The 25,119-nt window shown below is 40.1% G+C and overlaps 1 protein-coding gene across 4 annotated transcripts in view; it reads right to left on the reverse strand.

The window, feature by feature from the left end:
* Positions 1-631: 631 nt before the first annotated feature.
* The window catches only part of NDUFAF6 (NADH:ubiquinone oxidoreductase complex assembly factor 6), a 28,726-nt gene continuing 4,238 nt past the window's right edge, over positions 632-25,119 (reverse strand). For 3 of the 4 annotated variants that reach the window (XM_037892255.2, XM_037892259.2, XM_037892258.1), the window contains 7 exons: positions 23,439-23,561; positions 18,466-18,522; positions 16,623-16,725; positions 7,717-7,850; positions 5,818-5,919; positions 1,133-1,189; positions 632-778 (listed from right to left, as the gene is read on the reverse strand). In XM_037892255.2, the coding sequence (XP_037748183.1) occupies positions 650-778; positions 1,133-1,189; positions 5,818-5,919; positions 7,717-7,850; positions 16,623-16,725; positions 18,466-18,522; positions 23,439-23,561 (705 nt within the window). In that variant the 3' untranslated portion in view covers positions 632-649. Of the gene's footprint in view, positions 779-1,132; positions 2,079-5,817; positions 5,920-7,716; positions 7,851-16,622; positions 16,726-18,465; positions 18,523-23,438; positions 23,562-25,119 lie in introns of all 4 variants that reach the window. The other variant, XR_006288428.1, reaches the window with a different exon arrangement.

Below are 25,119 nucleotides of genomic sequence, written 5' to 3' on the forward strand. Positions count from 1 at the left end.
TAACAATTCCCAGTGAATTCCCATCGAGAGTTGAAAGTGTGAACACCAGCATATCTCAGAAGCAGGTATCTGCCCATGTAGGGACTAAAGAGCAAGGACTTGGGGACAAGATGAAGGCACCGAGAAGGATTTCAGTGGTGGTGCCATCAAACCAATGGCATACACAAGCGATGTTGCTTTGTGTAATGTGTAATTTGTAAAATACTAAATAATGTTGCTTAGCTGAATACCAGAGTATCAATTGTAAGCTCTTTTGAGCAGGAATTAGGTATTCTTTTATGTTAGGAAAGCATTTAGCAGATAGTGTATGCTGCCAGGAATAAACAGTAAATAATATTAATGGGGGATTAGCCCAAGTAAAATTTGGCTTCAAGTGTTATTACAAAAAAATGACTACAAGAGTAACCTTAGAACAGTTCATATCCACTCTTTGTGTGTCTGCCAAATCACATCTGCCTAATTTACTGACAAGAATAAGCTTTTCCTATGATCAGGAAGCTAATAGCTACAGGTCATGCTCATGTATTACTTCCAATTAAGAAAAGTTCACAGAATGTATAACAAAGTTACTTATTTAACAAAAACATATCTATAAAATTATCAGTTTTAAAAAAAAAGCCGAACTCAGTCGGACATGTTAAGTCTATTTTTAATATTTTTTTTTCCAGGATCTAATATATAAATACAACGGTAGTAACGTGCTCTTCTGATGTAAGCTTGGATGGAATATGTCGAAATCTACTTTCTGTATTTTATATAAATAATCCTCTAAAGTAACCTAGAAGAGAAAAAAAGGGTTAGTATGTATAATGGACACAAACAGCAGCATATGCAATATTATTTTATAAATATCTAAACCATTTTTGACAGTCTATGAATACATGGAAACCATTTTGAGAAATTTTGCCCTTAAAAAATAGAAAAACAGAACTATTAGGCAGTTAGACACCTGAACCTATATTTAGGCACCTAAATTGGTGGCATAATTTCAGATATATTAAGCACCCAGAACGCCCATTGAAATAATAAAAAAATACTACTAATTAACAATTAACTTGGTGCATTACTGTTCATAAACAAACAAAACACAAATTACTCCACCACTTAAAGCGTGCACTGTTATCACACTTACTGTATAGAGAAAGGCAGGAAATGCTTTGGCAGGAACATTTTTACTGAAGGACCTAGCCTGAAAAGAGAAGGAAAAAAAATATTGCATAGGGAAGTTACCAGATCAAAGTGAACTTCAAATACGGAGTTTTATGGCTCAAACTGGCAAAATTTATCATGAGCTTGAATCTTTCAGGTTTGAATATACTGCAATGAAGGTACAACTTTCATTAAATAAAAAACCAAGCACCATCCTTCAGCATATATAGAAGTAATTACAAAACCAGTGTCTAATATTGTGAGATGCCCGTTACCATTCCTGTGCCTTTTCGCAGCCTTAAACTGTAGGTATAATCAGAAAATTTACTGCGTAAACTGGTATTTTTTATTCCACAGATCTGCTCCCCATGTGTTCTGCTTGTTTAATATAAGAAATATGGTTTTACTACTTTTATTCCTGTTAGCAATGTACGAGGGGGGCTGACTTCTGATCTCCACATCATAAGAATTAATAACTTCGGGCTGGTCTACGCCAAAAACCTACGTTGACCTAGCTATGTCACTCAGCGGTACAAAAAATTCACACCCCTGAGAGAGACAGAGCCAACCTACGCTTCAGTGTAGACACCACTAGGTCATCGGAAAAATTCTTCCATCAACCTAACTCCCAGCTGTAACTACAGCAATGGAAAAACCACCTCCCTCACTGTATCAAGTATCCATACTGTGGCACCCCCACAGAACAGCTGCAGCACTGCAGCTGTAGCATCTGTAGTGTAGACATAGCCTTAGGATCCGATTGCAGCATTGGAACCGCTAGCTCAGACCCCTCCATCTGGGCAAAGCCCCACTGATTTCTATAGGGCTCTGCATCGCTGTGGGGGTCTGAGACAACAGATCTGACTGCAGGACTGGAGCATAAACTGCAGCTGCATTATTTTTAAACCAAGGTGTACAGCTCATTGAACCTAAAAGACAAAGAAAAAATTATCCTTTAATATTTCTTCATTTATAAATACAGGATCAATGTTTTTTCCAAAAGCATTTTTTCTGCTTTTTTAGCTTTAAAAATACCAAGAATATCAATTACTGAATTCCTTGTTTTTCTAAACAGCCCGCTGGAGAACTGGACAAACAGAATGGAACAGTGATAGGCTGAATCTTGAACTACAGCTTTAACAGCCCTCAACTGAAAGGAATATCCCTTAAATATTCCAAAGAGCAGGATTTTTTATTTTAACCTTTGAGGTTTTAACCCTTAACTAAACCTACAATACACTTTTGTTGGGTTATATTTACTGGTCACGATGCATGAGCTAGAAAAGGATCCAGCTTGACTTTCCCATGTCTTGCAAGGCTGACAGAAAAACATCTTCTTGCTTGGTAAACTGAGAACATTTGATGTTGAGCAATTGAGAAGCATACAAAGAACCAACAGAAGCCATCTTTCCAGAGTTACATTTCAGAATAGAACTATATTTTTAAAAGGTGGGGGAGAGAGGGGAAGAAGTGCCAGCAGGACTTAAGATTGTTAAAAAGGGACTGCCTTTGCAACAGGACTTTCACTTGTATTCAGTACAGTTTTGATTGTATTTTAGTCACCAAGCTTTTAAAGAAAAGTCCTCTCTTCACTAGCTTATTTTGCCCTCTACTGGTTATAAATTTAACATTCCCTGAGTATCTGCAGTAACTGTCGTTGCATGAGCATATCACATCACTTAGGGCATGTCTACACTACAAAACTTGCCAGCACAGGTTACGTTGGCATAAAGCCGCCACAGTTGTTATATAGCTTGTGAACGTACATACCTGACTCCTTGTGTTGGCGGTGTGTATACTCACAAGGAGTGTTTGTGTCGATGCACAGTGCAGTGCACTATGGGTAAGTATGCCAGGGTACAACTTGCCCCCATCCAGCGCCAAAACTTCCCAAAAGACAGTGCAATGTACAGTGGGCCACAAACAAGTCATGCAGGGTGACTGGAACGGCAGGGTGCTTGTCACCATCTGCCATCTCTGACAGAACTACGGAGTTTGCGGTACTGTCAGAAGCACTGCATGCACAGGATGCATGGCCCTCCAATATCTGCAGAGCCACAAGAAGGACTGCGAGGAATATGACAATTTCCTGGTGGGCAGGTTGCTGTAGGACATAGTGAGAACCATTCAAGATTGTTGGTGGTGTTCATAGAGCAGCTGCAAACAGTGGAAAACTGCTTCTGGGCCTGAGAAAGGTGCACTAGCTGGTGGGATTGCATCTTAATGCAGCTTGAGATGATGAGCTGAACTTTCAGACATGCAAGGCCACATTCTGGGATCAATGTGCCGAGCCTGCCCCCAGCCCTCCAGTGTAGGGACCCAGAATGAGAGCTGAATCATGCTGATGACGCAAAGTGGGGGTCAACATGATTCTACATGGTAGAATTCTTGGGGTGAATTTTTTTTTTTTAATTAGGAAATTATATTCAAAATATCCTAAGAAGAATGTTAAGGTTGCAAAGTCAAGCACACAAAAGTTAGGAAATGCCCACACAACCTTAATTTGCCCCCCTTGTGTGTTTGGATTATGATTAGTGTATAATTACATGATCACATACTGTTTTTTCTACAGAACCCCTGCTTTATTCAGCAGCCATGATGCAGAAATCAGAAGATGTGTAGTGAATGAGGCAGATGACTGCAGGAAGAGAAAGGATGGTCTCATGCTTAAGGAAGTAGAATGCCACTGTGAAAAAAACTGGATTATATCCCTGCCTCTGCTGCAGAGTTCCTAATCAATACTGGGCAAGTCACTTAAACCAAATTTTTCACAGCTGGCCACTAACTGCATGTAACAGCATGTTCTTCATTTTCAGGGTGCCCAATGAGACCAAATCTGGGGCCAGATTTGCTGAAGTGCTGAGCACTCACAACTGGAACTGAAGCTGGTTTGAGATGTGCTTTGAACACTAAGTGCTATAAATACCAAACATTCTGAAAAATCAAGACCTAGGTGTTTCAAATTGGGCACCCAAAATTAATGGACACTTGACAATTTTGACTTTAATTTTTATGTGCCTCTGTTGCCCAGCTGTACAAAATAAATAAATAAATAAAAATAATCATCTCCTCACAGAGATGTTGTGATGCATTCAGATACTATAGTGGGAGCACCATAAAAATTCCCATTAGGGAGTTAATCATTTTGTAGTTCGTGCAGCATTTGTTAAATAAGGTCTGGTGACACACGCCAACTGTGAAGGATAAAAAGAAATATTGAAGACCCATTAATTAAATGAGGCAGGGATGCCGTGGGGAAAAAAAGGATGTCATCATGTATAATTATGTCATTAAAGAATATCACAATGCATAAGCACAAGGGGGATAAACTAAGGTTGCACAGACAACCTAAATTCTGGCATTTAACTTTTAAAAGCTTGTCTTTGCACCTTAATGTTCTTTTAATGTAGTATGTACCAACATGCTTTTATAAGCATAGCCTGTACGTTTTATTTTCAATACTTATAGCAGAGAGGTAAGGAATAGGTCTCAGTGCGGCTTCTTAAGTTCGGATCCACTAATTGATCCATGTGAATAACAACCTTTGACAAAGTCGTTGCACAAATACTGAAGTTTGAAACAGTGATCCCAAACAGACTGGCTAGGGGCAAAAACAAAACCAGAGAAACATTGCTGGTGCAGCTCACTATGCATATAGTAGGCAGTTTTCAGGGGAAAAAAAGTTTGGCATGTAAAGGCAAAATCTGAATGCCTGGTAATTATTGCTCCTATGTCCAAAATACACAAAGTAACTCATGCACACAGTCAGTGGCTGTGATCCTGGAATCTGATCTGTGCAGGCACGCCCTTGCATATCCTACATCTCATAATGACATACAATAGAACCTCCAAGTTACGAACACCAGAGTTACAAACTGACCAGTCAACCACACACCTCATTTGGAACTGGAAGTACACAACCAGGTAGCAGGAGACACCAAAAAAATAAATTAAAAAAAAAATAAAAAAATGCAAATACAGTACAGCACTGTGTTACACAAACTACTAAAAAAACAGAATGTTTAAAAAAAGATAAGATTTGACAAGATAAGGAAACTCTTTCTGTGCTTGTTTCATTTAAATAAAGATGGTTAAAATCAGCATTTTTCTTCTGCATAGTAAAGTTTCAAAGCTGTATTAAGTTAATATTCAGTTGTAAATTTTTGAAAGAACAACCAAAACGTTTTGTTCAGGAGTTATGAACAACCTCCATTCCTGAGGTGTTCATAACTCTGAGGTTCTACTGTACCTGCAAAAGCTTTCTATCAGTAGTTATACACACATACAGCTGTCACTAGAAATAGAAAAATTCATGCAAATGTGTTACGATAAAAAGAACCTCCATTCAAAAATTATTTTATTGTTTTAGAATAAGTTTTTTGGTGTGTTTATTCTCCAACTCAGAAGGACCAATCAGTTTAACACTACAAGGCTATATTCCTCAAAGTAATTGCGATCTGCACCTTTCTGATCACTTTCAGCAAAGGCGCCCATAACTGAATAGAGGATGGGAGATTGAACTTCTACATGAAGGTAAAAGTGTTTTTAAAATATTTGATACAATAAATAAGGTGCCCAACTAGACGCACCATCTAAGACCACATTCTGACAACAATTCTTAACATTAAAATTGATTATATGCTATTAACAAGAAAAGAGGACGCTTACATGTTCTAGATGAATGTGCGCCTGGCTGGCAATGTTGTAAATTACATCTCTCAGATTTTTCTCTTGATTGGCTCTTATGAAATCTTCTTGCGAAACTCCATGCTGAGAGGGAAGAGCAAAAAAACAAAACACACGTTTCTGATTAACAAGAGAGTAGGAAAGCCAGAAGCCTGCCTGGCTGCCAGGCTACAATAAAAATCTGAAAAACGTTTATGCATGTTTTTAAAGTAGTCAGTAGGAAGCAAAGCTCAGTGAAGGAAAAGACAGGAAAGAGTAATTAACTCAGTTTTTGCATAAACTGACTCTCTGAATACTTTGTAGTAAGTAGGGATAACTGAGCTAGAATTTAAATTCTGGTAATCTGAAATCAACTTCTTGCATGTCAAGCTAAAAAAAACACCACCACCACCACCTGAGGCTAAGCAGGGTAAAGGAAAAAGTTACGGATTAACCCGAAAAACAGCTGTTTGGTCCATGAAGAAAGGCATTGTCATAGGGCTGGTCTATACTACAAAATGGTACCATGTTTGAACATTTATTGAGAATTGAATTAGGTGACACAATGGTGACCATGACACTGGTTAATGCAGACTAAGACGAGTTTTGTTCAGCATCATGTCAGCTAACTTAATTTATTCACAAGGCTGATTGAACATGGTAAAATTTTATAGTGAAGACAAAGCCACACAGAGGACACAGATTCAAGAGTAATCTGGTGACTCTGACTAGCTGCCAAGATACCTCTTGTCTCTGCAACACTCTCAGACTACCTTTGCACCCATCTCCTACACCCACTGATGACTGAAAAGTTTCATAGTCACATGCGTGTCTATGATGGCAAGGACAAGCACAATTCTGTGTGGGTGTGTGTTTGTGTACATAGGTATATGATATTAAGTTATATTGAAACAAAGGTAAGAAAGTTGGAAGGCCCTAACCAGCTGCCATCATGAGTTACTGTTTGGGATCGACATATCAGCCATTTTATGCTTCCGTGCCATTCACATAATACTGACCTAGCAGGAAAGCAAAGCCAAAGGTTACCAAATTTGACGCTCTTCATTATTCTACACAAAACAACCCAAATTAATATCAAATCAAGGATATTAATTCACATTTAAATGATATTCATAAAAGACTAGTGCATGTGCCTTAAGCACTTCTACAATTAGATGGATTTATATAAGAGCAATGAGAATGAGGTCATAATTTGAAAATGCAAACTGAGAAATTATTAAATAAATATTCAATGCTATTGCCTATAGATTTAGCCACAGACTCATATGAACATTAATGGGAAACTTGTGTTTTAATCCTTGTGTCACTGACAATTACCTGTTCCTGTAAGGGCTGCTGAATTCCAGTGCCAGTTAGGTGTTCTCTCAAATTGTACAACTAGACCCTACGTGCTACAGCAATGAGTGAGCAAATACTTGTAGTTACGATTGAGCTGCACAGAAAAAGCAAGAGTATGACCACAGCACAACAAAGAGAAGGCTAGGGAGCTCATTCTGAAACAAAGGGACCAACACTAGAAAATTTAGGGCTGGGAGGAAGGAACTGATTTCCATTCCATGTGTATTTCTGCACATGAAGAAAAATCCTAAAATGCTACTGGATTTAATAAAAAAAATTGCAGTGAGCTAGCACTAAAATAAATAAATAAAAATCACTCTAATCATACCTCCCAAAGGAAGCAAAGCAACAAGACCAAGACAAGCCCTGTCACTGAAAGAGCATGCTGGGGGTACTGCAAGCCACAGGAAGTGAACCTTCTACTAATAGCAACTAGGCTCTTTGACATTTACTTTCTGGACTAACAGAAAAGACTATATATCTAAAGCTGAGAGATGCAGTTAGAGATACTATATTGTTTGTTCCCAGTCTATACTTTCTTACCAACGTACAAATGTCCATAGGAAGAAAGACCTTTTGTCTTTTACTATGATAAGGAGTTGCTCTTAAACAGGTGACAATGCCTTGTGCTTTCCCAATGTGACTGGCTGCATGGTCTGCATGGATATCCCGCACACCTGTATTTGCAGAAATAAAGGTTAAAAACCAAATAACCAACAACAGAATAGCCTGAGTGTTACAGCTGTTAAGAATATATTTGCCTCAAATCGCATATGTTCACAGATTGTCCTTGAGACCTAATCTCAGAGGTGAAAGCTAGTAAACTAGCTGACTGATTACTACATTCTGGAATGAGACTTCTCTTAGGGCTAGTCTACAATGCATTTTTTGCACTCATGTAGCTATACCAATGTAGCTAAACCAGTTCAAACTCCTATTACAAATACACTACACCAGTGTGAAAACTGACTTGCACTGGTACAGTTTACCCTAGTACATCAGTGTAGTTACATCAGTGCAACCCCTTATCCCTAGTGAAAAAGAGACCAGGAATAAAATTTCAGCAATAAAGACTAAGCAAAGCCAAAGGAAATTCAGAATTTTTGTCCCAAAGGAAATTCTAACATTTCAACTTTTGATTTGTCCCAAATCTGGACAAAAATTGGGGCGGGGGGCGGGAGCAGAACAGACATTTCTAAAAAATGTGATTCAGAAATATTGAATTGTTTGATTTCAACATTTTCTACTAAAACAAAACATTTTGACATTCTGAAATTGAAATGGAGGAGGAAAAAGGGAAGCGATGTCAAGGCAGACCTCCAAATCGGGAGATGAAAGATGAGGCATCTCTAGAACAAACAAATTTCCAAAACACAAAATGGGGAACTACCCAGATATCTGTTAGAAAATCAATATGGCAAAACATAAAACATTCAGTAAATTCTTGGAATGTTTCACCTTCTTGTTTCAGGAAGTGGAAGTAACAACCTAGGGGGCACCCATTTTAGTTTTGATTCTGAGCAACAGGGAGGAATTGGTTGCAAATCTGCCGGTGGAAGGGAGGAGTTTGGACGAAAGAAAGCATGAAATGATAGCATTCATGATTTTGAGGAAAGGAAGGAGTGAGAACAGCAGAACAACAACAACGGACTTCAAAAATGCAGATTTTAACAAACTTGGACACTAGTAGGTAAGATCCTCTGGGAAGAAAATCTAAGGAAAAAAGCAGTTCGGGACAGTGAGCAGTTTCTCAAACAGACAATATTAAAGGCAGATCAGCAAACTATCCAGGAGTGAAGGAAAGATGAAAAAATAGTAAGAAGTCAATATAGTTCTTTAATAACTGAAAATCAAAGAGGAAGCCTACAAATGTGGATAGATTGCTAAGGAGGAGTATATATATAAAAAAAATACCACAAGAACATAGGCGCAAAATCAGAAAAGCTAAGGCACAAAATGAGTTACACCTTTGCAAGGAACATAAAAGGCAAGAAGAAGAGTTTCTATAAATACATAAGGAAAAAGAAAGATGGAGGAAAATGAAGATCCTCTACCTAGCAGGAAGGCGAGCTAATAATGGATGACATCAAGCAGGCTAAGGTGTTTAATACCGATTTGGTTTCAGTATTCACTAAAAAAAGTTAATTTTGACCAGATGCTTAACACAATTAATATTAACAACAAGGGGGATAGAACACAAGCTAGCATAGGGAAAAAATGGGTTAAAGATAAGTTAGATGTAGTTAAGCTGGCAGAGTCTGATGAAATTCACCCTAGCGTAATGAAGGAACTGTCTGAAACAATCTCAGAACCATTAACAATTATTTTTAGGAACTCATGGAGGACAAGTAAGGTCCCAGAGTGAGGGAGAAGAGCAAATACAATACCTATATCTTTAAAAATAGGAACAAAGAGGACCTGGTGAATTATAGACTAGTCAGCCTCACTTGGATACCTTGAAAGATACTGGAACAAATTATTAAACAATCAATTTGTAAGCACCTAGAGGATAATAGTCAACATGGATTTTTCAGAACAAATTATGCCAAATCGATGTCCTTCTTTGACAGAGTTACTGTCCTAATGGATTGCGGGGCGGGGGGAAGAGGATAACCAGTAGACAGGATATATCCTGATTTTTAATAAGGCTACTGACATGGTCTTATGTGACATTCTTGTAAGAAACAAGAGAAATGTGGTCTAGATGAAATTACTATAAGGTGTGTGCACAGTTGGTTGAAAAACTGTTCTAAGAATAGTTATAAATAATTTGCTGTCAAATTGGGAGGATGTATCCAGTGGAGTCCTGCAGGAGTCTGTCCTGAGTCCAGTACTATTCAATATTTTCATTAATGACTTGGATAATGGTGTGGAGAGCATGCTTATAACATGTGCAGATGACACTAAAATGGGAGATTGCAAACACTCTGGAGGCCAGGATTGCTAAGCAGAGATGGGCTCCACCTAACGAAGAGAGGGAAGAGCATCTTCACAAACAGGCTGGCTAACCTAGTGAGGAGGGCTTTAAACTACGTTCACTGGGGGAAGGAGACCAAAGCCCTGAGGTAAGTGGGGAAGTGGGATACCAGGAGGAAGCACGAGCAGGAGAGCGCAAGAGAGGGGGACTCCTGCCTCATACTGAGAAAGCAGGACAATCAGTAAGTTATCTTAAGTGCCTATACACAAAATGCAAGAAGCCTGGGAAACGCAGGGAGAACCGGAAGTCCTGGCACAGTCAAGGAATTATGATGTGATTGGAATAACAGAGACTTGGTGGGATAACTCACAGGACTGGAGTACTGGCATGGACAGATATAAACTGTTCAGGAAGGACAGGCAGGGCAGAAAAGGTGGGGGAGTTGCACTGTACGTAAGAGAGCAGTATGACTGCTCAGAGCTCCGGTATGAAACTGCAGAAAAACCTGAGAGTCTCTGGATTAAGTTTAGAAGTGTGAGAAACAAGGGTGATGTTGTGGTGGGAGTCTGCTAAAGACCACTAGACCAGGGGGATGAGGTGGACGAGGCTTTCTTCCGGCAACTAGCGGAAGCTACTAGATCACAGGCCCTGGTTCTAATGCGGGACTTCGATCACCCTGATATCTGGCTGTATTTTAAAGAATCCTTATTGAGGTTGCAGGAACAAGCCATCCTGATGTGTTGAAAGAATAGTAAATATGGTAGGTGACCAGCTTGGCTTAACAGTGAAATCCTTGGTGATCTTAAACACAAAAAAGAAGCTTACAAGAAGTGGACGATTGGACAAATGACCAGGGAGGAGTATAAAAATATTGCTCGGGGATGCAGGAGTGAAATCAGGAAGGCCAAATCACACTTGGAGTTGCAGCTAGCAAGGGATGTTAAGAGTAACAAGAAGGGCTTCTTCAGGTATGTTAGCAACAAGAAGGTGATCAAGGAAAGTGTGGCCTCCTTTCTGAATAGGGGAGGCAACCTAGTGACAGAGGATGTGGAAAAAGCTAATGTACTCAATGCTTTTTTGCCTCTGTCTTCACAAACAAGGTCAGCTCCCAGATTACTCCACTGGGCAGCACAGTGTGGGGAGGAACTGACCAGCCCTCTGTGGAGAAAGAAGTGGTTCAAGACTATTTAGAAAAGCTGGACGAGCACAAGCCATGGGGCCGGATGCGCTGCATCCTAGCGTGCTAAAGGAGCTGGCGGATGTGATTGCAGAGCCATTGGCCATTATCTTTGAAAACTCATGGCGATCGGGGGAAGTCCCGGATGACTGGAAAAAAGGCTAGTGTAGTGCCCATCTTTAAAAAAGGGAAGGAGGAGGATCCAGGGATCCAGTCAGCCTCACCTCAGTCCCTGGAAAAATCATGGAGCCAGTCCTCAAGGAATCAATTCTGAAGCACTTAGAGGAAAGTGATCAGGAATAGTCAGTGTGGATTCACCAAGGGCAAATCATGCCTAACTAACCTAATTGCCTTCTATGATGAGATAACTGGCTCTGTGGATGAGGGGAAGGCAGTGACTGTGTTATTCCTTGACTTTAGCAAAGCTTTTGATATGGTCTCCCTCAGTATTCTTGCCAGCAAGTTAAAGAAGCATGGGCTGGATGGACGGACTATAAGGTGGATAGAAAGCTGGCTAGATCATTGGGCTCAATGGGTAGTGATCAATGGCTCCATGTCTAGTTGGCAGCTGGTATCAAGCGGAGTACCCCAAGGGTCACTCCTGGGGCCGGTTTTGTTCAATATCTTCATTAATGATCTGGAGGATGGCCTGGATTGCACCTTCAGCAAGTTTGCAGATGACACTAAACTGGGAGGAGGGTAGGGATAGAATACAGAGGGACCTAGACAAATTAGAGGATTGGGCCAAAAGAAATCTGATGAGGTTCAACAAGGACAAGTGCAGAGCCTGCACTTAGGACAGAAGAATCCCATACACTGCTACAGACTAGGGACCAAGTGGCTAGACAGCAGTTCTGCAGAAAAGGACCTAGGGGTTACAGTGGACGAGAAGCTGGATACGAGTCAACAGTGTACCCTTGTTGCCAAGAAGGCTAATGGAATTTTGGGATGTGTAAGTAGGAGCATTGCCAGCATATCGAGGAATGTGATCGTTCCCCTCTATTTGACATTGGTGAGGCCTCATCTGGAGTACTGCGTCCAGTTTTGGGCCCCACATTACAAGAAGGAAGTGGAAAAATTGGAAAGCGTCCAGCGGAGGGCAACAAAAATGATTAGGGGTCTGGAGCACATGACTTATGAGGAGAGGCTGAGGGAACTGGGATGATTTAGTCTGCAGAAGAGAAGAATGAGGGGGGATTTGATAGCTGCTTTCAAGTACCTGAAAGGGGGTTCCAAAGAGGATGGATCTAGACTGTTCTCAGTAGTAGCAGATGACAGAACAAGGAGTAATGGTCTCAAATTGCAGTGGAGGAGGTTTAGGTTGGATATTAGGAAAAGCTTTTTCACTAGGAGGGTGGTGAAGCACTAGGTTACTTAGGGAGGTGGTGGAATCTCCTTCCTTAGAGGTTTTTAAGGTCAGGACTGACAAAGCCCTGGCTGGGATGATTTAGTTGGGGATTAGTCCTGCTTTGAACAGGGGGTTGGACTAGATGACTTCCTGAGGTCCCTTCCAACTAGGGTGACCAGACATCCCGATTTTTAGGTCTTTGTCCCACGTCCCGACCGATGCTTGGTCGGGATGCCATTTGTCCCGATACTGCAGCTTCAGCAACTCTGGATGCCTCCCCCTCCCCGTGCTTCCCCCATGTGTCCCGATATTTTCTTCGTTTCACCTGGTCACCCCGCTTCTAACCCTGATATTCTATGATTCTATGACAGGATTAGAATTCAAAGTAACCTCGATAAATTGGAGAATTGGTCTGAAATCAACAAGACAATCAATAAAGACAAGTGCAAAGTACTACACTTAGGAAGGAAAAAAATCAAATGCACATCTAAAAAAATGGGGAATAACTGGTTAGGCAGTAGTACTGCTGAAAAGGATCTGAGGGTTACAGTGGATCACAAATTTATTATGAGCTATCAATGCAATGCAGTTACAAAAATAGCAAATACCATTCTAGGGTATATTAACTGGAGTGTTATGAGATACAGAAGCAGTTCTTAATCTGTGGGTTGGGATCCCAAAGTGGGTCACGATCCCGTTTTAATGCGGTCACCAGGGTTGGCGTTAGACTTGCTGAGGTCGGGTTCAGAGCCGAAGCCCGAGTCCTACCACCCGGGGTTGAAGCCTGAAGGCTTCAGCCCTGGGTGGTGGGGCTCAGGTTACAGGCCCCCTGCCTGACTGAAGCTCTTGTGTTTGGGCTTTGGGCCCCTGCACCCAGGTTTGTGGGACTTAGGCTTTGGCCCTCATGCCTGGGGCAGTGAGGCTCCAGCAGGCTCAGGCTTCGGTTCCCTCTCCTCCCCTCCCACCCCAGGGTGGTGTAGTAAGTTTTGTTGTCAGAAGGGGGTCACGGTGCAATGAAGTTTGAGAATCCCTGAAATGCAGGAATAATTGTTCTTCTCTACTCTGCACTGGTGAGGCCTCAGCTGGAGAGACTCCAGAGGGGAGCAACAAAAATGATACAAGGTTTAGAAAACCTGACCTCTGAGGAAAAATTAAAAAAAACTGGGTATGTTTAGTCTTGAGAAAAGAAGACTGGGAGATGGGGCTGATAACAGTTTCAAATACGTTAAAAGCTATTAGAAAGAGAAGAGTGATCAATTGTTCTCCATGTCCACTGAAGGTAGGACAAGTAATGAGCTTAATCTGCAGCAAGGGAGATTTAGGTTGTAGCAGCCATTCGTCGAAGTGTGGTTTCTCAGAACGTTTATGCTTTACTGTTCAGGGAAGAGAAAGACCTTAGCTCACTTAGCAAACTTAATTTGGCATTTAATCTCTTCAAATATTTGTATATTTATATTCCCAAGCCCCTCACTGGATGCCTAGTCAAAATATCCTTTTATTTTGCTTTCCCCCGTTCCCTTGATCAGATTGATGTTCTTTGCTACCATGTCACATTGCAAAATTATATTTAGTTCACGAATGTAACTTGTCTAATTTAGGTATGCCTGTACTTTATGAAGTCATAGCTTCTTCTCTTAGCACATTTTCAATATTATTCTTTAATATTTATATTATGGCCATCTGTACACATCTGGGCCTGGACTGTGGTACCATAGCACAAAGAGATATGGCTAAGGTTTTAGCTTTATTTATTTATTTAAGTCCATCTAAAACGTCAGAGCTGGGGAGGGAAAAAGTAAGCTCCGAGACAGGCATGGTAGGTACAAAATTCTCCAGAGTTGGTTCTATCAAATTAAAAGATGCAAGTCAGACCATCAAAGATTTTCCTCCAAAGCATGGAGGCAGATGATTACTATCAACATTAGAAGTACACAGTCTGACAGTCAGGGCTCAAGAATCATGTGGTTAGTTCTCACCCTACTGCTTTCACTTACACAAGGGCCCACTGTGTTAGGCAATATGCAGACAGAGTTAGACATTGTCCCTACACTCTTCACTCCTTTTCCCTTTCTAAATGAATACACCTACTAGTCAGTGACTGATAGCTTATTTTTTAGGGTTTGATTGTTCCCCCCCCCCAACCCCACTTAGGATGTGATTATATTTTTAAGACAGATAGATATGGCTGTGACATTTGAAATAGGTTTAATTTTATATAGTGCTGTCAAGCGATTAAAAAAAAACAATCATGATTAATCGTGCAATTAATCGCACTGTTAAACAATAGAATCCCATTTATTTAAATATTTTTGGTTTTCTACATTTACAACACAGAATACAGTGTACAGTGCTCACTTTGTTTTTATTTTTGATTACAAGTATTTGCACTGTAAAAACACAAAAGAAATAGTATTTTTCAATTCACTGAATACAAGTACTGTAGTGCAATCTCTTTATCTTGAAAGTTGAACTTACAAATGTAGAATTATGTACAAAATAACTGCATTCAAAAACAAAACAATGTAAAATTTTAGAGCCTGCAAGTCCACTCAGTCCTACTTCTTGTTCAGCCACTGGCTCAGACAAACAAGTTTGTTTACATTTTCAGGAGATAATGCTGCCTGCTTCTTGTTTACAATGTCACCTGAAAGTGGGAACAGGTGTTCGTATGGCATGGTTGTAGCTGGCATTGCAAGGTATTTACGTCCCAGATGCGCTAAAGATTCATACGTCCCTTCATGCTTCAACCACCATTCCAGGGGACATGCTTCCATACTGATGACTGATTCCGCTCGATAACAATCCAAAGCAGTGCAGACAGACGCATGCTCATTTTCATTATCTGAGTCAGATGCCACCAGAAGAAGGCTGATTTTCTTTTTTGGTGGTTCAGGTTCTGTAGTTTCCGCATCGAAGTGTTGCTCTTTTAAGACTTCTGGAAGCATGCTCCACACCTCGTCCCCCTCAGATTTTGGAAGGCACTTCAGATTCTTAAACCTTGGGTCGAGTACTGTAGCTATTTTTAGAAATCTCACATTGGTACCTTCTTTGTGTTTTGTCAAATCTGCAGTTAAAGTGTTCTTAAAACGAATGACGTGCTGGGTCATCATCCGATATTGCTATAACATGAAATATATGGCAGAATGTGGGTAAAACAGAGCAGGGGACATAAAATTCTCCCCCAGGAGTTCAGTGACAAATTTAATTAACACATTTTTAATGGGCATCATCAGCATGGAAGCATGTCCTCTGGAATGGTGGCTGAAGCATGAAGGAACATACAAATGTTTAGCATATCTGGCACATAAATACCATACAATGCCGGGTACGAAAGTGCCATGCGAACACCTGTTCTCACTTTCTGGTGACATTGTAAAGAAGAAGATGGCAGCATTATTTCCAGCAAATGTAAACAAACTTGTTTGTCTTAGCGATTGCCTGAACAAGAAGTAGGACTGAGTAGACTTGGAGGCTCTGAAGTTTTACATTTTTTTGTTTTTGAGTGCAGTTATGTAACAACAACAAAAATCTACATTTATAAATTGCACTTTCGCGAAAGAGATATTGCATTACAGTACTTGTATGAGGTGAACTGAAAAATACTATTTTTTTTATCATTTTTATCATTTTTATAGTGCAAATATTTGTAATAAAAATAATGTACACTTTGATTTCAATTACAACACAGAATATATATGAAAATATAGAAAAACATCCATCATATTTAATAAATTTCAATTGGTATTCTATTAACAGCACAATTAATCGCAATTGTGTGAGTTAACTGCGATTAATCGACAGCCCTAATTTTATAGATTTAAGTGCTGAAAATTGACCTATTCTTCTCCCATTAAAGTCAATGGAAGCTTTACTGCTGACTTTAATGGGACCAGAATTAGCTCAACCATCAGCACTTTTGAAAATCCTCCCCATTAATAAATATAATAGCAGTTATAGCACTACTGATAAATTCTCCATAAAAACCCTAAATAAAGAAAACCACATACCCAGCATTTCCAAGGTGAGATACAAGAGAGCGCTATGAGTGTTGTCAGCATATGCTTCAAGTTCCTGGATGTTGCGATATGCTCTGTCATCCAAATTTTTCTCCTATAGTTTGAGCACAGAACATGAATATGTATGAGTCTGTATTGCAACACGAACATGTTTTTTTTGCACAAACTGATCATTATGAGCAGATCTACATAATCCTTCATTAGAATATAGTGGAAAAAAGTAACTTACATTAGGGAATAGGGAGGAATCACGTGTGTGTATGTGTATGAATATAACCATACACACATTAAGGAATACATTTTAAAATATCTCCAGCAATACAAAATATGTATGTGCAAGGGCAACGAGCTAAGGTTGCTGAAGGAACCACAACCATTGTATATTTAAATTCTCTCTTGCAATATTGCATTAACATTAAATCAATTGGTGCTTGTTTACACTACAAGTGCTTTGCCAGTATAGCTATACTGACAGAGTCCCCTGCCATAGATACAGCGTATACCAACAGGAGTTTTTTCCTGGCAATAACACTACCATCGCCCCAAATGAGATTCGCTATGCTAGAGAGACAAGGTGGGTGAGACAATATCTTTTACTGGACCAATTTCTGTTGCTGAAAGAGCCAAGCTTTCGAGCCTAGACAAGCTCTAATATCCTGAGACTGACAAGACTACGACAACACTGAATATCAGCTATGCTGATGGAAGCACACTGTCAGCATATGTGCATCTATACTGGGATTTTTGCTGGCATAATTATGTCAGCTAGAAAGTGTGCGTTTTTTCACATCTGACCAACACAGCTATGCCAACAAAACTTTGTAGTGCAAACCTGGCCTTGGAGTCTTCATGCCGTGCTACTGCAGACTCACACCCTTAGTTCTGATGAAGGGTACTGTACAGTATGTTTACACTATTAACTGCCAAGTCTAGTCCATTACCAGTGAATGAGGCTTATATCTCAGTGAAAGAAAATTACAGATATCAGAATATGTTCCTCAAGTGTGTGCTTTTTTAAAAGCACTTTTAAACTACTGAGTGTACTTTGCTGTCTCATGCAAATGCTATCAGAAATAGAACACTCACTCACTATGACAGGAAGGCTGGTCTTGTGGATAAAACATACAGGCTTGAGAGTGAAGAGACCCGGATGGTCTCTGTCATAGACTCCATGTGTGTGCTTGGGCGAGTCACTGGACTTCCAAGTCCTTTAGTTTCCGTGCAGAATGTGCATATTAATACTTATCTACCTCACACTGATGTGGTGATGTTAAAGTAATTAATGTTTATAAAGTGCTCTGATAGCAAGTATGATCCAGGGGACTTGAGACCCAGATTCAATAGCCAGATTCACCACAGGCTTCCGATGTGACCTTCAGTAAGTCCCTTAACTTCTCTGTGCCTCAGTTCCCCAGCTGTACAATGGGGATATTAGCATTTCCCTACCTCATAGAGGTGTTGCAAGGATAAATACATTAGAGACTGTGAGGTGTTCAACAACGAAGGTAATCAGGGCCATATAAGTACCTTAGATATATATAGATCTTGTAGGGAAGGCAATATAAAATGACATTTGTTTGAGATTTTAAGCTCATAACTCATCTTGATATGAGGCAATACAGAAATATTTTAAAGTAATTTCTAAAAGCCAAACAAACACGGTCACAGAATGCTGTCAGGAGACTAAGATGATGTGAGTGGATAGGAATAGGATACCATGAAAACTATACAGAAATAGAAAAGATGAGCTCTTTTAAGTTTTGGTTAGGTACACTTAATACAAAAAGTCAGATATGAGAGGAAAAATTAAAATGCACACTAAAAAATTACTTACTCTTTCATCAATAATCTTCAGAAGCCACCTTTTAGTCAAGTTATGTCTCTTGACAGCCTGGAAATGAACAAAGAAAAGCCATGTTACAGTTTAGAAAAAAGGAAAAATTTGGAAAATTATTGAAAGCAAGGTATGATAAAGGCTGTAATTTTTTAATGATCTTTTTGTTATTAAAAGTAAGATTTGACTTGCTCAGTATCATCTAAGTTAAATCAAAATGGAAAAATAAAGTGTGTAATAAAAAAATTAAGTGTAAAACTTTTCAACTGATCTCTCTTTACTACTGCTACAGAAAAAACAGAATCTTGTGCCTCAAGCCAACACGTAAGCAAAGGAGACATTTTAAAAAAATATATTTTCTTTAAAATGTAATTTAAGTCTACATATTCATTCTATTACTGGGTCATTCTATTACAATTTCCAACAAAATATTTGCAGATCACATTGTTCACTTCCCAAATTCAGCATTTTGTTTCCTAAGACAAGCAATGAAAGGACTTCCCTAATGGTTTTTCAGGAGAACAATAATTAGCATGAGTATATACGTTATGTCAACAGATATTGTTTATACAGAATATTCATATATTTATTTAATGTATAAACAGTATAATTATTCAATTTATTATAGAAAACTGATAATCCTCTACCATCTCCTGTTCAGCCACTCATCTCTGCCAAACTCTTGCCCTCCTTTCATTGCTCCTCCATTCTATACTGGTTTTTCCAAACTTATTATTTAAAATAATTCCCTCAATCACCTTCAATTTTGCAGCTAGTACGTACTGTTGTGTATGAGTCTGACATGATTAACTGTTTATGATAGAAGTTTTGGAGCAGTCTGTTCTCAGAATCAAGGCTTTCTACAGATCATTAGCTGTCTCTTTAGATCCAATTTAAACCCCAAATAACTATTTTTGCAGATATTTTTAAAAAATGTTGCAAAGGTACATCTTTCTAATGATTTCAGTAGACTTTAGATTAGGCCTTAGATGCCCAACTGGTTTCCCAGTTTGTCAGCACTAACTCTCTGTAAGTGCATTGGCTGCAACAGTGCCATAGTGGTAAAGAAGCAACAAGTTTTGTTAAGTTACAGATACTACGGGCCAAATTGTCAATAATCACTTGTAATTTTGGGTACATAACTTCAGACATACAGGTCCTGATTGAAGTTCTGAACACTGACAACTCCCACAGAAATGTGTTTAGAATTAGGCTCACAGTGTCTCAATTGGCGTACAAGATGGAGTTAGAGGTCACTTTTGAAAAGGTAGCCCAAACTTAAGTTGTAATTTCATATACAATCTGATGAGTTTCTTGATAAAATACAAAACATTTTCAAGCATGGGTATTATGACAAAGTTCCTCCTCTGCCTTCGTGGGTCCTGCGCTTATTGGCAGATTTGCTCGCCTCAGAGGTTCACAGCAGCCCTCAGTTTGGCCACTTTCATGGCTCAAATCTGCTGTTCACTCAGTTAGCCTTATCACTGGCCAGCATGGGGAAAAGGAAGAAGAACAATCCCTGCAGTCTCTGCTGATCCACCTAGTGGATCGGGGAACAGGCCAGAGACCTTCCCGTCTGGTGGAACCCACAGTCCAGGTCAACTCCTCCGGTATCAAGTAGGGAGTTGGGGGGGATGGAGGGAACCCGGGCCCGCCCTCTACTCTGGATTCCAGCCCAGGGCACTGTGGATTGCAGCTGTCTACAGTGGTTCCTGTAACAGCTGCGTGACAGCTACAACTCCCTAAGCTACTTCCCCATGGCCTCCTACCAACACCTTTTTTATTCTCACCACAGGACCTTCCTCCTGATGTCTGGTAATGCTTGTACTTCTCAGTCTTCCAGTAGTACGCCTTCTCACTCTCAGCTTCTAGCGCCTCTTGCTCCCAGCTCCTCGCACACACGCCACAAACGGAAGTGAGCTCCTTTTTAAAACCCAGGTGCCCTGATTAGCCTGCCTGTCTTCATTGATTCTGGCAGCTTCTTGATTAGCTGCAGGTGTTCTAATCAGCCTGTCTGCCTTAATTGTTTCCAGAAAGATCCTCATTGTTCTGGAACCTTCCCTGTTACCTTCCAAAGGGGAAAGGGACCTACTTAGCCTGGGGCTAATATATCTGCCTTCTATCACTCTCCTGAGCACACAAAATAGCGTTGTGATTCAGTGATGTAATTCGTATAAGGAACGGGCCCTGTGATATGGCCAATTGAAGTCTCCAACTACAAATGTGGATATTTGTCTTCAATCATCTGTCAGAATAAAGCATTTTCTAACTCGGGGGGGGGGAAAAAAAAAATCACTCTCCTGTAGCCATCTGGCCTGACCCTGTCACAGTGTCTAAACTTCAGTGCCTAAATCGATATTTAGGCTTTTAAAAATCAATGGGAGCTGCAAGTGTTCAGCACCTCTGAAAAATCAGGCTAGTTTTATTTAGGTGCCTTCATATGAATTTGATCACCGAACTTTGGGAACCAAGTTTGAAAACGTTGGCCATATTCCATATAAAATATTTGGGAATATGTATTTAATATATACCAAACTGATAACTGATGTGTAAAACTGCAATTGTCCCCCATGCAAACCTAGTGATGAAAATATAGTATGCAATGTTTTTGCTAGAAGAAACATTAACTAAAGCAGCTCTATGAATTGGGCTACGAGAGAGGTCTGCAGGTTATCCATGAATTTGGCCCGTTTTTTCAAGTTTTTTTTGTTTTGTTTTTGTTTTGTTTTTTTATACAGGATTTGTTTTTTATTTTAATAACAACCTGTCCTTTTTGGGGCAGCTACTCTCTGCAAAGACTGAAATGATCATACAGGATCATTCCGGGTGTGTCCAGCGGCACAGGAAATAAAATCACAACTCTAGGAACCAACATGAGTGCACCATTATGAGGTAATCCAAGGAGATTGTTAGTTTGCCTCAGTGTTCTCTTTGCCCATCAAAGCTGACTGAACATCCAAGAAATGCTTTTAAGCTTTTTGAACTATTTCTCATTTGGCAATTGATTCTGTTTAAAGGGCCTGATAGAGAAACCAGGTGTGAGAGCAACCCTTGTTGCAGGAATGGATCTATTCCCCTCCCCCCACTACAAGATTGGTTTGCTCCCTGGAAAGAGGGTATATGACCAGCAGGTCTAACTATCTCAAAATCTGACATTTTATACAGATGCTCATCCACATGATGTTTACTACAATTATCCTTTGGAAGAAACCACTATTATTCATCCAAGCAGGCCCTACTGAGGAGAGCTGGGAAGAACATGTTTAGACATACCACAAGCCAGTGTATGCTGAATCTATTAGATCCAGACAACCACACAGGAGGGGACCTTTGGAATGGAAAAAGAGTAACCAAGGACCAAATCCATTCCTGGAAGCACAGACATTGTGGGAGAAAAGAGACCAGCTTGCTTGTGGGCAGTCTGGCATGTACTGGGGCAGAGAAAAAGTGAATAAAAAGCAAAAGGTGCAGAAATAAGGTTACCAATATCAAATTTTACCCTTTGCAGCAAAGACATCTAAGTCTGTTCTATTGGGGCTTTGAATCCAATAATCTATAACTAAGGTCCAGAATACTTGCCAGCTTCTCTTTTAATTATATTAGAGCTTTGTTGTGGCTAAAGAAATAAATAATTCTGAGTTGGAGATATCTAGGAATAGTGTTGGATCTCCGAGATGAGAAACAAGTAGATGCTGTTTATTTCTTGGCATCACCAGTGTTTTCTCTCTTTCTTCAACAGTTTCTTGTTTAAATACAATTATAATTTGAACAGGATTGTTGATAGAAACAAGTACTGACTTGTGCTTGACATCAGACCTAAAGGAGGAAGAGCACACTCGGTGCGTCCATTAACACAACAGTGCCAACATCAGAAAAAGGGGATAGTAAAGGGCTGTGATCCCTGACCTCAGATAAACAACAGACAGTAGATGGGGAGCCATGATGCCCTCAAGTGAACCCTCTAATCATACAGGAATTGTAGTATAGTAACCCACCATTATAGGGGGTTTCCCTATTTTTTCTGCACTTTCAACACAGACAGAGGCACATGACTCCTTAGATGGAGAGTTTAAGATGTCAGTCTGTGGTCCTAAGGCAATGACCTATCTCAGCTGGAAATCATAACTGTAAAGCAACATATTGGGGTCTATTTATTCCCATGTTAAGTACAGGCAATCATCAGTCATCTGGTGCAGTGGGGGTCCTAACTAGAGTGAACAGATTTGGTCAGCTGGTCATTTTGTCCCCAACCAGGGCCAGCGGAGATGCTAAATTGTAGGCTTGCTTGAGTTTGTAAGTTCATGGAAGCTCCAGAACAACACAGAGGTGTCTTGAAGCAAATATTTCAAAAGTTGGCAGGTACGTAGAATCTCTGTAACTCAGCATCCAAATCAGGACTTGGATTTTGAGCAAGTTTAGAAAGACAGAAACTGTCCACTATTCAGTTTTCTAGGGAGTCAGAGTGCAATGGAATATGAAATAGCATGCATTATAGTTTTAACTGTGAGGGTGTGGGCCTCCTATAGTGTATCTTTCTTTGTATGGTCTGCTTTCTGGCTTTAGTCTCTGATCACACTAATTTCTGTCTTCTTTCAGTTCTTAAACCTTTGGAAAAGACTAGTAGAGGCTCAGGAAAGTTTACTTAAACACTTTAATTGGTACTGATTTTAAATGGTCACTCTAATGATTTTGTCCCTTCACCTGGTTAGAAGGCAAATTCTCTGATTAACATAGTTCTGACTCGTTGCTACATTTTTCTGGTAACTTCTCCCTAGATATCAGCATCATCACTGTCCATCTCCCCCTTTTTTGCTTCAGGCTGCTCTTAGTATAACACATACAACATATCATACATTATCTGTATAACACAAAATACAGTTAGTATGCAGTATAGCACATGCAAAACAACAAAACATTTTCCATAGGTAAAAGAATAATTATAAGTAAATTTTAAGACAGGAAAGATATTTTACCTTCCACAGTTCTATAGCAACTGGCTGATGTGGTGGGTTATCACAGTATATATCTTCCACAGCTTTCCTCCAAAACTCCATTCGCATCAAACCTATGGTCTTCTGTGTTACGGAGTCTTTAATCTGGAAAGAATATATTTAAGAGTGAAATTTACAGTCTAATGGAGGCATTTAGCTTAAGACACTTAAAGAGCATAACTAAGTATCATCTTTCCTGAATGATTTTTCTGATCACATGCCATCAGTATGCATCTTTCACAAGGAAGACCATGTCTACACTCCCGGCTAAATTGCCACTGCTGCGATCAATGTAGTGGGTGTTGATTTAGCGGGTCTGGTGAAGACACGCTAAATTGATGGCAGAGTGCTCTCCTATCAAGTCTCTACTCCACCTCCCTGAGAGGTGGAAGCTATGTCCATGGGAGAGCATCTCCTGTCGACATAGCTCAGGGCAGATACGGCTATAAGTCGACCAAAGTTATGTCGACTTCAGTTAAATAACTGAAGTAGTGTAACTTAGATCAACTTACAGTGGTAATGTTGACCAGCTTGGTCATTAGAGGATGCAGGGGACACACCTAGGAAGTGGGAGACCCACGATCTAGTCCCTCTAATCCATTGACTTTATTTAGCCAGAGTGCAACAACTTCAACATGAAAGACTGAGGGAGCCCCACATCAGAATATCCCATAACCCAATGGTTAGAGCACTCACTTAAGAGGGGTCACATATATGTTCAAATCCTTTCTTCCCTCAGGTAGAGGAGGGACTTGAACCAGGGGTCTCCAATATCCCAGGTGAATACCTTGACCACTGGGCTAAAAGTTGAGAGAAGTTCTCTTCCTCTGTGGCTTTTTGCTAACAGTGTAGGCACCTACTGCAAATAGAGTGTTTGCAGCTGAGAATCCCAAGACGACATGGGCGCCTCCCTGCAGCCCAGACTTAGGTGCCTCTCTCCAAGACAAGGACAAAGTGTAGCATACACCCCTCTCATTGGATGACTAGCTCCCTGCCCAGCATGATGGCTTTTGTTAATCACAGTTGAAGGTGTCTCTCCCCATTCATTGTATAGGAGCTTAGGGACTTAACTCAGGGCAGGTCAACACTACAAATTTACAGCAGCACAGTAGCTATGCATAGTAGCTGTGCCACTGTAGAGCTTCTGGTGAAGATGCTCTAAGACAATGGGAGAGATCTCTTCCGTTGGCTTTATCTCTCCTACCACAAAAGGTGGTAGCTATGTCGTTGGGAGAAGCTCTCCCGCCAACATAGCACTGTCTGCACTGGCACTTACATCGGTATAACTACGTTACTCAGGGGTGTGGATTATTCACACCCCTGAGCGAGGTAGCTACACCAAAGTAATTATGTAGTGTAAACTAGGGGTCAGGCTTTGTGAATCACAGGGATTTTCTAGGTGCCTAAAAGTTAGAAGTTGTGACACTCAGCCTCACAACATCTAATTTCTTAGGCCACAGTCACTGCCCAAAGAGATTACAATCCTAAACAGTGAGCAACATACAAAAGGAGTAGAAGGAGAAAATAAAAAACATACAATTTTTATACATACTGTATATACATGTGCTTTTTTTAAAAAAAACATGACTTCAAAAGGAAGGCACGAAAGACACTGAGGGCTTGCAGGAGTGAGTCAAATTGTTACTACTATCAGGATTTCTAC

The sequence above is a fragment of the Chelonia mydas genome, chromosome 2, assembly GCF_015237465.2.
Source record: "Chelonia mydas isolate rCheMyd1 chromosome 2, rCheMyd1.pri.v2, whole genome shotgun sequence".
In the NCBI taxonomy this organism is placed as follows: Eukaryota; Metazoa; Chordata; order Testudines; family Cheloniidae; genus Chelonia; species Chelonia mydas.